The sequence below is a fragment of the Polyodon spathula genome, chromosome 42, assembly GCF_017654505.1.
Source record: "Polyodon spathula isolate WHYD16114869_AA chromosome 42, ASM1765450v1, whole genome shotgun sequence".
Classification (NCBI taxonomy): domain Eukaryota; kingdom Metazoa; phylum Chordata; class Actinopteri; order Acipenseriformes; family Polyodontidae; genus Polyodon; species Polyodon spathula.
In genome coordinates this window covers 1,918,627-1,933,038 of record NC_054575.1, presented here as the reverse complement: position 1 = coordinate 1,933,038, position 14,412 = coordinate 1,918,627, and the positions used below count along the sequence as shown (strand labels likewise).

Below are 14,412 nucleotides of genomic sequence, written 5' to 3'. Positions count from 1 at the left end.
AAGCATATCAATGTGAAATAAAGCATAAGAATGCGTTAGAAAGCATAGGTAAAGTTTGTAGAGAGTCAGCCCAGAGAGGTACAGCAAACCATGGTAAACGCATATTATAACCATACTATATGGTAAGGTGTTCCTGCTACTGAGCTATTTTTTTGCTAGTTACAATATTCCTCTCAGAAAACATGCTTTTGCCATTGCTCTGGTTTCAAAATGCGTCTTTATCCTGCTCATTTTACAGCAGAACGGCTTTTGATTCATATTGAATGTTTATTATATTAACATTTGATTAAAATAAAGAAAAATATATTGAAATTCATTGTAAAAATTGTATATATTTAAATAAATTTAAATATACATAGACATATATTTTAATATAGCTAATATATCCCAACATATAGTATGAAATATAAGGGAACATGCTTCCATATACTTTGAAATATGTTTGGAATATATTTCAAACATATATTTAAATATATAAAATGTACATAATGAAATATAAGGGAACATATTTCAAAGTATGCTTCCATATTCTTTGAAATATACATTGCAACATTACTGCTACAGATGTGTTCCACCCAGAAGTGATGACAGGTTCAACAGAGTTAAATCAACCAACTTTTATCCATCCAACCCCTACAGCTGCAGAGCATAATTTGACACACCGCGAGGGGGGGGTGGGGGTCACACCAAACGACTCACACACACTATACTGTAACACAAAACACTTGCCCTAACAGGTATGGCAAGCCAAATTGTCATTTAGAGATATCTCAAATTTATTTATAGATATCTCTAAATATTGGATGATAAATACTTGACGGTCTCTCTAAATCATTTCCAGATATCTCTAAATATTTGAAGATATCTCTAAATCATTTTAAAATATCTAAACTACATTTAGAGATATCTCAAAATGATGTGCAGATATCTTTAAATGGAGCTTTAAATTAGATATTGAAAATGCATGTTTAGATATCTTTAAATTGTTTTAAGATATCTCTAAATCATTTAGAAATCTCTCTAAATAACGTCCTGTTCATTTAAAGATATCTGTAAATCATTTGAAGATATCTTCAAATGAACAGGAAGCCATTTCGAGATATGTCAAAATGACTTCCTGTGAAAATGCTCTATGTTTTCAATGGACTTCCTGTCCATTTAAAGATATCTTCAAATGAACAGGAAGTTACTTAGAGATATCTTTAAAACCCTCACTTTAAGATCTCTCTAAATGTCAGTTTGGCGTGCCATGCTAGCACAATCCACATGGTTTCCATAGTATTTAAACATATCTGTAAATCAATTTGAGATATCTCGAAATGTTTTACAGATATCTCAAATATTTGAAGATATCTTAAAACGCAATGACGTATCTCTAAATGGGCTTGCCATAGACAGGACAGGGTGGCGATTCCATCCCCTCACCACTCTCTATATGAAGAAGGGTCTTTTCCCCTATGCCCTTAGTCTATTTCCACTTAATTTCTAACTGCGTCATCTGGTCATGGTTTCGGTACTGCGCTTAAAGTTCTGGGGTTAACTCTGTGAACTCTTTTTAACATTTTAACAGCTTCAATCATGGCCCCCTGTGATAGAGAGAGAATGAATTCTAGTCAGCAATTTAACTTGTAGGGCGCTGTGTAACAGGAACAGTGTGCCCCGGACTGGATGGTTTGGCAGTTCATTCCAGGGCCAGTGGATTTTAACTATTGCAGTAGCGAGTTATTTGCTGAATCAGCATAAACTCCTAGATGTTTCTCTTAGATTCCCCTTTCTTCAATTTCAGTATCTCCCCTATGGTATTTATAATGGACATTTTCATTGCCCGAGTGCAGTACCTTACACTTTTTTATATTAAATGTTAACCTACTATCTGTGGTTCGGTGGCAGGTGCTAGGCTTGCCCTTTGATCTCCTTTTATCAATTATTGTGTGAAATTTAATTACTTTAAATTTAAAAGGAAGTTGATGTGGAAGTAAATAAGACAATTACTTCACAGAGTAATTTTAAAAGGTCCTTTATTATTTCACACACACACGCAGTTACATACACAGATGCTATACTGCGAATAACAATATCCCTAACGGGACACAACCCAACAAGGTTACATACAAAGATTATATTAATCACAGATCAATACAATCCATGAGACACAACTGAACTAATTCTTACCCTTCCAAGCGGATCGGGAGAGCCCTTCGACCCTGGTAAGAGAAAGCAGCTGTCTCCAAGAAATTACCAAGCAGGACTGCGCGCTAATCCTCACGGCTGACTCTCATCAGAGCAGAGGAGAACCCCGTCCTTTATAACTTACCAAGTTAGGCTTTTGCACGCGAGAGAGTAATTGGCCAGATCACTCCCTCGAGGCTCGGCCCTCTGAATAAACCATTCCTTTCCCTAGAACATTCTAACCAAAACAAGTTACATAAACATGACAAAAACAAGTTATATAAGATACGGGGTTATTATAGGGCAAGGGCACAGATGAACTCGAACGCATTTCTAGAACTTTCTAGAACACACTTTTTTTATTACATCAATCAATTCTACTTACTATTCAAACCATTAATCACACCCTATACTTCCGTCTAGTATTTTTTTTCATTTTGGTTCTGAACCTTAGCGGATCGCAAGACCCCCCCCAGCTAATTTCTTTCAGCTTAAAGATTAAAGAAAAATCAAATATGAGTACTTGCATCTCTTCCTTGGATTAGGAAGTTTTTCGAAGATAACTTCTTGTCTGTGTCAGAACATTCTCCGACAGCTTCAACCAGGGTGTGGCCAGTCCACCATTCTAACCTCTATCAGCCTGATTTAAATATGTTCAACAGGATTTGCAGTGATCTCACAGCTAACACATGCAGGGTCTGCGGTTCCACTGGCCACTCGACCTCTCTCTGCCCAAAAGCTGCCATCACATCAACCTCCTCCAGACCAGCAGTCTGCATCACTCCTCTCTGGTTTTCAAACAGAATCTAGATCCCTAACTCTACCCATTCTTCAGCCCCACCTGAACAAGCCACAAAGGAAGACAAATCCGGGCGAAGAATCAAATCTTCAATAATTTCAGCTCTGGTATATGCTCATTCAGGCAATGCAAAAACATCCATACGTGCTGTTTCTACAGGGACGCTCATTCCAAAACTATCCGCTCAGTAGCTCCAAAGTGATTCTCTTCAACACTAAAAGTTTCCACTCCCACAAATATACCCATTTTAAAACAAAAATTTAGGAATCACCCAGATAAGATCTTTTTCAACTATTTAATTGACAGAATGTATTCCACAATAGTTTTATGATATTATCAGGGTACAAAATCAAGTGGTCCAGCCTGCCCTAATGCCCTTGAATGGTGTGACGAAGGGCAATGTTTTACCCTCAAATATACCCGTTATTAGACATTTTACATAACTTGGTGTAGAAATTTACCCGCCTCTACATTCCATCACAACTAAAAACTTTAATAAGATTTTTAGACACTTTGGATTGGATAAAAATGTGGGGGGTTTCTTGTTGTTTGTTCCCCAAATAAAAGATGTGATAAAAAAATTGTTTTATGAGAAGACATTATATTTGATTGCAAACTTTGTTTTAAAATAAGCAGTTCAATTCATGTACCAGTCAACCTTATTTCCTTGTGTGAACTCAAACATCCCCTTTTCTCATTAATAAACGTGTCCTTAGCGAGGGCTGCCACTGCTGCCTTAAACTTTTATGCAACAGGCCCATTCCAAATACCACCCGAGGACGTTTTGGTCAAGAATGCATACTTTTTCTCCTTTGCCCCCTGCACAGCAACAAAAAGTGAAACAGGTTTTTATGACTTTGCGTTGATTGTGTGCACGTTTGCATTTGTGCGCCTCCTGAGAATGGAGATTTTTTTTCTAAAACTTTCTAATCACCTTGTGTATGTGTGTGTGTATATTCTATGTTACAATGGCAACAGAGCCCTAAACTGGAAAAAAAGAAATCCTTATATCAGTTACGTTCACCTTCTTCAGTGAGCAGTGCCGGCTTGCAATGCCAACAGCCACCAAATTTAGTCAGAGAAATAAGAGAATTTCACCAGAAACCTAAAAACACCTGGACAACCTTTTGAATTTCAGCTGGTCAGTAAAAAGCATCTTGCAGTGTTGGCAGTTCCCTGCACAGGCATATATGACAGCAGAATCGCAGTTTACACAAACAAAAGCACCTTAAGAAAGAAGACAAAAAAACCATACATAACCACACAAAACTACCTTGATTACATTAAAAATATAAGCCTAGCTTTTAGACGATGTGGTCAGCTCAATGTAATATTTCTTACCTCGGCATAAGGGCATTTATGTCTGTTAAGGTCCACCTCTCGCTGTAAAATTGTACCAAGTTAGTATAAACCAATTTCAATTTATTTTATTTTTAGCAAAATAATTCCATAAATCTTACCTGTCTCAAAAGTACAGTTCTGAAAGAATTGCATGTTCTAGTAAGCATGTATTTTAAATTGTACCCTGCTACTACACAAGGTTAAAAGAAATCTATTTGCATGCCATACTTCAGATAGTGTCACACTTCCGGGGTCATCTGCAGTGAGAAACTGTACACACCCCTTAGGGGCCTTCTATCCTTTAATAGCCAACCAGCTGCTTCCCCTACTGACTGACATGCTTGGAAGCCAGTAACATGCTTTCACCTGAGAAAATGCAAGTGTAAGAGATCTCCTGAAAAGGCAAGCAAAATGAGTAAATAGAAACACTGATTTTTCAAAAGACACACACATATATTTTTAATAATATTAAAATGTTTACAAAATACATACCATGGATATATTCGTATACAGTAGTGCCCACAGAGTATCGGAAAGTAGTGACCTGCTTTTTAACTATTTTTTAACCACGATTGGGTGAGCAAACAAAATTATATGTCTAAAAATCCATGCTTGCTGTGTTCAGATCATTCCCAGTAGCACTGTAACTTCAATATTGGCTATTGGGGAGCATGGCTTTACCATTGGGGTCTAAGTGGGAGGGGCAGGGGGAGAAATAGTCTTATAACTGAATTGTAACTCGAGAAATTGGTGGGTTGTGGGGGGGGGGGGGGGGGGGGGGGTCACTTAGGATGTGGGTCACTTAGGATTCTCTAGACAAGTTCACAGCAGCCAAGTAATAAAAGGAATTCCCGTACCAAGTGCTATTGCCATAAGAATACCGTTTCTCAAGATACCGTTAAAAACTCCAATTTCTGTTCAACATAGTCTGGCCCACAATCAGTCTGAACTTTGGGGCCAATCCATTTCAAAACAGACAGAGGGGTGTGGGGAGATAGAAGAGCACACGTTGAGAAAGACGTCTGGTTGAAACATCATTGAACCTGAAGTTTCTTTCAGTATTCCTGCATGTTTCAGTCTGTAGCTTAAAGATATTTTGTCAACAATTGTCATTTTCAAAATGTGATATGCAAGTGACAGTTGTGACATATGAAACAGTTCTATGTAACAGAGCGCTTTATATATACTCTTGTAACATTCAAGGTCGCCTATCCTCCTGACTGACATGACCACAGCAGCACTCCACAACGGATAATTTTATATAACAAGTGCAATGTACGTCAACAGTGCTTAAACTTCAAATTAAACAGCTGCATTCAAACTTTTTGTGTTAATGCTTTTTCTTAATGAGACTTGCCATAAATAAATAGGGATGTTTATAGGAATGTACTATACACGTGTATTCAACAGTCATTTTAGGGTGCTACATTTCCATAAATCAGGGTTTGTAAACTTTGGTCAACCACTGTATACCCACACACACACACACAGTATAAATCTATTCTCCAGCAGTTTATAGGATTACATTTTTAGGTGCCCTGCCAAACAGACAAAGAACGTTTCTATATATTGTGGTGGCGGCCAAAATAAACACACCAAAGGCAGTTTTGTGGCCAAAATAGCGGAAGCCAACAACCACGGTTCATTTCGTCCTGGAGAAACGGACGCTCCGAGAAATAGGATGTGGGCTGGTGCTGAAACTTGGAAAGTAACTGCTTTGCAATTGAGCAGCAATACGAGCCTTACTGACACCGCTGAGTCGTATAAAACCTGCACACTGAGCGGGCCGGGAGGGTCCCTGCTATGTGACGCCTTTGTGAACTTGGCCGAGTCTTCTGGGATTTGAATTTTGTTTTTGGGGGTGATGTCGTAGCGCTGTCCCGGGCAGTCCTGTAATGGGCGGTGCATCCTACGATTTGACGGCTATCAGAGATTCCCAATGTAAATATGTCAGCGTACCCTTACAAAAGTTTACCCCACTAATTCTGTAGTTTTATCCATATAGTAAGCATTTACCAGATCATGGTTTGCCATACCTCTTGTGCTTTACAACACTTTCACTGTGGTTTATTACACTGTGCTTTTACTCGTGGGCACTTTTATAAGGGTTAGCTTACCAGGGTTGGTTTTTTTAACGCTAGAATCGACACGGTAGTCATTCTGATGGCTTTCACTTTTAAAACTGAAAATTAGGGATGCACCGAATCCAAGTTTTGGGGATTTGGCCGAATACACCTCAAAAGATTGGGAACCGAATACCGTACTTCAAAAACTGTCAAGACAACTGAATGAAAAACAGACTGGCAGCTACTAACCACCACAAGGGACGCGCACAACATATGGGTTTGAGCCTTTTAGTTAACAGTATTTCTTTTTTTATTACCGAATGGAAATGTATCCTTGAAATAAGATCTCAGTTTGAAACTTGCACCATTTACCGCTAGCCCCCCTCCCGACAGAAACGTCAAAATACAGAACCGTTTACTTTACTTTTACAAGGAGAGCTGCATCTTTGCCGCTATTTTCTTTAATCACGTTTGAGCCTGTGAGTGTGAATTGTACGAACTGTCGCTGAATTAATTTAATTGTTTAACTTGGTTGTTAGAAAAAGCACGCATACCTGCCAGGTTCGTTTCCCTCAATCACACCTATACAGCGGCTTTGGCTTTCTGAGTCTCTGCCTGGGCGGGACTGTGTAAAAGTACGAAATATTAAAAAACACACTCTATCTGCTGTCACAAGGATAAATGAGAGAGTGCAGGGGAGTGCAAAGTTATCTATAATAGTGGTGTTTCACTATTTTGACAGATATTGTTTATTATATAAAAAAAATTAAAATCATGCAATATGATTAATCGTTGTTAAGAGGCTCTCCGGAGAGAATCGGCACCACAACTAAATACATTTACTAATCTGCTAAATCAATTCACACTTACTTTACATGTTGAATACACTGCAGTTTAGAGAGGTGAGTTAAAACAGCCGAGAGCTATGAGGAAAAGATTACCGCGATGAGTGACCTGAATCTCCCTGTGAAATAAAACTCACTTTGACTTAAATGCAGGGTGCGTGTAACATGTATCAAATAGGCTACAAAACAGTTTTAAAAATATTTTAATAAAACAAAGCAGTTTCCCCCCCAAAAATCAACTTGTATTGGCACATTACAATAACGTAATTTAATTCGTCTTGCACATCTGAGTTGTAAAGTTAAAATATATATATTTTGTGCACCCATTTTTTATTTTTTGTTATTAATCTCAGTATGATCTCTAGAACACGCCTGACAGACAAAGCAACAAAGCACAACAGTCTACAACAGTTTGCTGTTACTATATTTTACAGGTTTACTGCAAAACTTTACTCCAGAACAGTGTGATGGGCTGTTGCATACAGGGGCATGTGTATAGTGTGTGCCCCACCAGTAATTTAGGGAGGTCAGACCTGCGACAGAGTTCATCTTGTTATTGAAAGGATGCATTAAAATGGATGTTCTTCTGGGCGGATTGAACCCGATCCCTGCTCAAAAAGCAGGTATTCGGGCCGAATCCTGGATTCGGTCCATCCCTATTTAAAATTACTCTGCATGTGTTAAAGCTCCATGATTGTCTGTTCTTGACTTTTCCAAAATACATGTATTAAAATACCCTGACGGTGTTTGAAAGTCAAAAATCACAAAAATTATAAGTTACAAGCACTTCAACCTAGAACCGCCAAAAGTAATCATTTTGACGGTTTGTTACAACACCTTTTATTGTTACTATAACTTACAATACGCTATTTGTTACAAGTGTACAAGCCAGTTTATTATCTCTACCTCCAGTGACTTTACAGCAGTGTGTATTTGAATAGAATATTGCTCTTGAATGTGTGTTATCCAAATATCTATTGTAATCCTACCAATTCACTGGAGAGCTGCAACGGTGGCTGTCTACGTGAGCATATACTGGTCTTCTGTCTTATAATATTACTATTACAAGAATTTTTCAAGAATTCGGGATCCAGTTTTGACTGGCAGCGGACCCTGCCTGTGCAAAGACAAAACTGCTGCTGGTCAGAGACGGGGTGACAGCGTGGTACTTAGGCTGATGTAACCGTGCTTACGAAGAGAGGGGAATGTTACCAATGCCAATTTTTTACATTTTTTTTTTATTATTATTTCACTGTAATTAGCAAAACAGTTGAAAAAATAAAATAAACTGCTTGTTTGGAACAGAATTTCGATTTTACAATTCTGTACGTAGGCCGACATATAACCAGTTTACAGCTGGGTACACCATATTTTCTTTTGAAATGTTTCTTTTATTATATAGTTTTTTATTTATAGTTTGTCATGCATTATATGCGCTAATTTCGGAAATAAAGCCTTTTGTAAATAATTACTTTGTTTTTACAAGTTTGCACGTACATATAGCGGTTTACACAATATCTTCTTCTGAAATGTTTATTCGAGTAAGTGCTAATTTAAAAAATAAAGCCTTTTATGTTCTTTTTTTCATTTAAATATGGGGTTTCTGCTATGCGAATGTTAGTTGTGATGTACAGAAATAAATCTTTTGAGCTGTATCTGATAGTTTGTGCTTCATTTTCATATTGAAGCTGTTTAAAATGTACCCATCGAAATGACGACTGCTGGTTCGAGGAAGTGGCATAAACCAGCTGGTTCTAGTGTTAACACACTTTACCACACCTCCCTGTGCTTTACAGTGCTTACTGACATGCATGCCTATTACACTTTGCTATGTTATATTTTAGAAGGGTAACTGGAATGCTGCCCCCTGCACTGTGCTCAATTGACAGAGTCGCAGATTTCTTGGATGACTCTGTTGAATTCGTCAGGCTGGTCGGCGTAGACGTGGTGGGAGGCGCCCTCTATAATCTGAGAAAGAAAACAAACAAAAAAAAGAAGTAAAAATCTAAACCTTGACAACATTGAAAACTAAATTAAAATTGCATTTGCTTTGTGACTGCGATAATCACAAAAAAATAGGTGCATGGGCTTGGGTAAACAACCCAGGTCTCCGAAACCTGATCATTTCAATAAGATACTTCTTAACAGGGGTTCCGAACCCCAGGACTGGGCGCAGCAGAGCTGGTGCAAGTTTCTGACCCTGCTCAAATCTCCATGCTTTTCCCATGGTTAAATTATGCATTTACCATAAAGTATTATTATTTATTTTTTTATATGCTTTCCAAGTGATGGCGTTGCAACCATTCCAGGCTTGAATAAGATCTGGATTAGCCACTGTGTGTACTGGTAACAAGCTCATAAAACCAGGAACACAATGGCAGCCTTATTTCAATCCCTCTCTGTGCTTTTCAAAGCTTCCCTGTGCTTTCCCATGCTTTCACAATGGGACACTTCCAGAAAGGAGTGCACTCACAATATTCTTCACGTAGGATCCCGGCCTCAGGGTCCGGATCCTCTCCCCTGTGCTGCTGTCGACCCAGGAGAGCGACCCGTACAGGACAGTCATGGGAGTGTCCTGGGACAGGAGTGGCATTCGGGGGAGCATGGGGCACTTCGCCCAGCCAAAAGACTCAGACATGGCTCTGAATGCAATCTCACCACTGAGAGAGACAGAGATAGAGAGAGATGTATTTTATACAGCACCTTTCATGAAACAGTCAACACAATGAAGCTTTATCATGGTACAAGTCTGTGTAGCTGTGACAGTTATAGTTGCTTGCCATAGACATAGCAAACGTTGGCTGGATCAGCCACCACCATCTAGTGCACAGCTAGCGAAAAACTGCTTTTCACAAATCACTAGATGGTCATTTAAACCCAGCTCTTACTACAGAACCCCTGCAGTGTTTACAGTAAGCCCATCCCGTTCTGTTCTGACGCTACACTCGCCTGGGTATCTGCGCGTTGCAGTGGTAGATGTAATCAGTCATGGTGTTGTCCTCAAAGAGGTCTTCAAACTTTCTCTTGAAATCAGGACGAAACCTTTTTACTAAACCAGGTCCTGGGGAAGGAGGGGGGAGGGTTAAAATACACACTGTGAACGCTGCTTGTGTGCTGGGCATCAATCAATCGACTCCAGCAACAATGAATCATTGAAAATACCGGATTCTGGTACCGATGGAGGTGTGTGCCTGTCTGTCTGTCTCACCTGCTACATACCTGCAGAATCGCTTCTCCAGTTGCCATGAAGCTTGGTATTATCACCATTCAGTTTAAGTTATTGAGCGTACCAGACTCTGGGGATATGGGTGTCCATCTTCCTATCTGTATGTTACACCTATATTTTTTGCATATACAACAGGTGCCGGTTATTAGCAACCCTGATAAAGACAACTTTCGTTTATTAACAACGTTTTCCTAGGAACCAATCCTGTCCCGCAGACTTTAACGTTAATGCAATTCTGATATTAATAACCAGACTTTTTAACACTAACATTTAAAACTCATTTCAGTGCCACAGGTGTACAACTACAGTACATATCGTTCCATTTAAATACTCGCTTACCTGCAACTTTTTGCTGGGAACCGAGAAGTTGTTAATCTACTGTATCTGGAGAACTGCTTATCAAATTGTGATTGAACATTTCACTGTGAATTCATATTCTCTACTATTCTGTACATGCTGGTACACTGTATATCAAGGACATCAGCTTTTTCATCACATCACTGATTTACAGCTATTGCACAGACTCTCTCTCTCTCTCTCTCTCTCTCTCCCTCCCTCTCTCTCTCTCTCTCTCCGTCCCCCTCACCCCAGGGTCCCGCTGCTCGGATCACAGCCAGTGGGTTGAAGTACATCAGGACGCTGGCCACGCCTTTGACCCAGAGAGGGGGTCCGCTGGGCTTCACCTCCCCGCCGGAGGACTCTCCTGTCTGGGGCCGAGCGGGGGGGTGCTCAGGGAACCCCCAGGGGTCCACGAGGATCAGGTGACGCACCCTGAAAGTGAGATGAGAGGAAAGAGTAGCATGCTCCATGCCCATTTTTTGTATTTTCTTCTTTAATTTAAATGTTTTTCATTCATTCAACATTTATTTCAATTTTTTCTCTTTTTTTTTTAAACATTAAAAAAATGATAGCAGATTGATCCATTCCTGGTTTCACTATGAGTTTAACAAGACACACCTAAGCTTGTTACCTACACACACTGGGGCTTATCAAGCTTTTAGTAAAACCTAGAATGGGTCAAACTGCTATGCAACAGGAGTCTTACTTCCATCCTCTACTGCAGTACTTGGGTGCAGGTTACAAAAAATGCCTCTCTGATTTGCAGACACAGTCCAACATCCGCGCAGCCAGCTGCGTGTGACGTCACTCAGCTGTGGCTAACGTTCGGCTGCACAGAAATGAGCAGATCTGAAAAAAAACTGCTTATGGGGGGGGGGGGGGGGGGGGGGGGGGGGCAACTCACCTCTGAGGGTGTGCCAAAGCATAAGAAGCAGCAAGGTACCCTCCCAGGCTGTGGCCCAACAGGATCACACTCTCCAGCCCCATGGCCCGCCTCCACTCCTCAATGGAGTGCACCAATTGGTTCTCCGCTTGCCCTGGATCAGTACTGAAGGCAGGACGCGAGCTTCTCCCGAAACCAAGCAGGTCAAAAGCGTGGACAGTCCTCTTCTGGGACAGAGCGTCCAAATTATGCACCCAGAGCCCCACCCCACCCCCAAAACCGTGAACCAGCACCAGCGGAGTCCGCCCCATACTGTGAATACTGGTATGACTGGTCTGAGTGGAGCCGATACTGGTCTTGGAGGAAGCTGCTTGGTTCTGGTTGGGGTTGACGGTCAATGTCCAGATTTTGTCTTGGCTTGGTAGAGACACGAAACGAGATACTAGATCATTGCGAATACCTGGACAGAGGGGGGTGGAAATAATACATTAGTGTTGCTGTAATACTTAGTCAGGGTTGGCAATAAGACTCCCATTGCAGAAAAAAAAAAAACTAAGAGGAGGAAGTTAAAAATGATCGGCCCCTACAGTTCTCACCTCACTCGCTTCACTATCTAGCTCTGCTAAGGGACTACATGAGCAGTGAAAATGGCAAAGCGTGGAAGTATTTTGAAAAACAAGACCCCACACTTAATGTAATCTCTGCAGCATAAGTGTTTCGAATCATAAAGCAACATCTAAAATGCAAGCACGCATCTGCTACTTTGGAAGAAAGCACAGAATGTGGGGGGGGGGGACAGAAGTGGGGGGGGGGGGGGGGGGGGGGGGGGGACAAACAAGCATTGCATCTTTTACTGTGCGCAGTGGTCAGCGATGTGATGCGTCTTGGGCTGAAAATAAAAAAAAGAAAGCATGCAACATTAAGCCTTTGCTGTTTGAGTTCTGCTGTTACCGGTCTCCCACTGGTATCGGCTCGAGTCCGGAATCAGACTTTTTTTTTTTAAATGATTATGATGTTATGGAATCAGCAAGTACATCTCTTATGTTCTAGTTTATAGTACCTGTTGTGTGTTTTATATGAGTTGTGAAAGGGTGTTAAAAAGCCCACTGCTGTGTATTCTTATTTCTTACTTATAGTTTAAATCTTTTTCAATTTTTTTTTCACTTTGAATACATTAGATGCCTTAGCCGTTTCTGTTGTTGCTGATGTATTTATCTATGCGTCTGTGTGTGGTTGCACCTGGTATGTTCCAAGGACCTGTCACTGTTATGAGTAATCAGAGGTCGAGTATTCAAAACTTTTACTCTTGGTATACTCGAATATCTTCTTATTAAAAATTCCCGCCCCTAATTAAGCCACACCACAGCTTATTATCTACACACTGGCTGATCAAGCTTGTGTAAAACCCTAGAATGGGTGGAACTGCCATGCAATAGGAGTCTCATTTCTATGATTGTTTGTCAAACATCTGAAACATCCATCTCTCATTGCCACAGCAGGAAACCCAAAAGTGCTATGGAAATGCAATACAGGTATGATTATTTTGTTAAGTGCAATTACTTGAAAGAGAGCGTAGTTTCAGACAGACAGAAACAGACAGACTCACAGGCGAGGATCTTGGCCTCGGTGTTCTTCAGCAGCGACATGGATGTCGGGCGCCAAGACGGGACCCAGCTAGACAGCCAACCCGGAGCGCTGTGGGGCGGAAGAGCACGAGTGAGGTCACACCGAGATGACACCAAGTAACCCTAAACAGAACCTTCTGAAAGCACAGGGAAGCATTGTAAAGCACAGAGAGGTCTGGTAAAGCACAGGGAAGCATTGTAAAGCACAGAGAGGTCTGGTAAAGCACAGGGAAGCATTGTAAAGCACAGAGAGGTCTGGTAAAGCACAGGGAAGCATTGTAAAGCACAGAGAGGTCTGGTAAAGCACAGGGAAGCATTGTAAAGCACAGAGAGGTCTGGTAAAGCACAGGGAAGCATTGTAAAGCACAGAGAGGTCTGGTAAAGCATAGGGAAGCATTGTAAAGCACAGAGAGGTCTGGTAAAGCACAGGGAAGCATTGTAAAGCACAGAGAGGTCTGGTAAAGCACAGGGAAGCATTGTAAAGCACAGAGAGGTCTGGTAAAGCATAGGGAAGCATTGTAAAGCACAGAGAGGTCTGGTAAAGCACAGGGAAGCATTGTAAAGCACAGAGAGGTCTGGTAAAGCACAGGGAAGCATTGTAAAGCACAGAGAGGTCTGGTAAAGCACAGGGAAGCATTGTAAAGCACAGAGGTACAGTAGCATATTTAAAAAAAAAAAAAATAATTGCCGCGCTATCTCGAGTAGACCTATTAAACAAGGTAACACTTGCGTCTGATTTTTTATTTGATTTTTAACAGGATCATACAATCGTCTGTATTTTGCAGTGGCTCGGTCACGTCGTCTTCACGTATTTCTAGTCGCTTTAACTACAAGCCGTACTTACTCCGCTTCAAGCTCCTCGTCCATCGTTATATCACTGAATGGCTGAAGCTACACAGCCGCCGGCGTGACCGGTTTCACAATCTCCATTTGCTTCCTGCTTTGGAAAACCAGCTGACCGACCTTTCCAGAAACGTCACGATCAAGCCGAACGAAATTAAGACGTGGCGCCTTCATTAATATTCATGAGGCGTGTTATTAATAGTCATGAGCTGCTTCGTTAATAGTCATGAGGTGTTTCGTTAATATTCGCGGGGTGTGTCGTTAATATTCATGAGG

The 14,412-nt window shown here is 40.7% G+C and overlaps 1 protein-coding gene across 2 annotated transcripts; it reads right to left on the bottom strand.

Annotated features, from left to right (window-relative positions):
• Positions 1-8,007: 8,007 nt before the first annotated feature.
• Positions 8,008-14,265, bottom strand: abhd4 (abhydrolase domain containing 4, N-acyl phospholipase B). 2 transcript variants are annotated; one of them, XM_041236877.1, is made up of 7 exons: positions 14,138-14,265; positions 13,275-13,363; positions 11,690-12,128; positions 11,033-11,217; positions 10,170-10,281; positions 9,694-9,880; positions 8,008-9,188 (listed from the first exon to the last, which is right to left on the bottom strand). In XM_041236877.1, the coding sequence occupies exons 1-7, from the start codon at positions 14,158-14,160 to the stop codon at positions 9,099-9,101; spliced, it is 1,125 nt and encodes a 374-aa protein (XP_041092811.1). In that variant the 5' UTR covers positions 14,161-14,265; the 3' UTR covers positions 8,008-9,098. The 2 variants fall into 2 exon arrangements, with proteins under 2 accessions (XP_041092811.1, XP_041092812.1); XM_041236878.1 differs by lacking the exon at positions 14,138-14,265 and adding an exon at positions 14,060-14,135.
• Between the last annotated feature and the right edge of the window lie 147 nt (positions 14,266-14,412).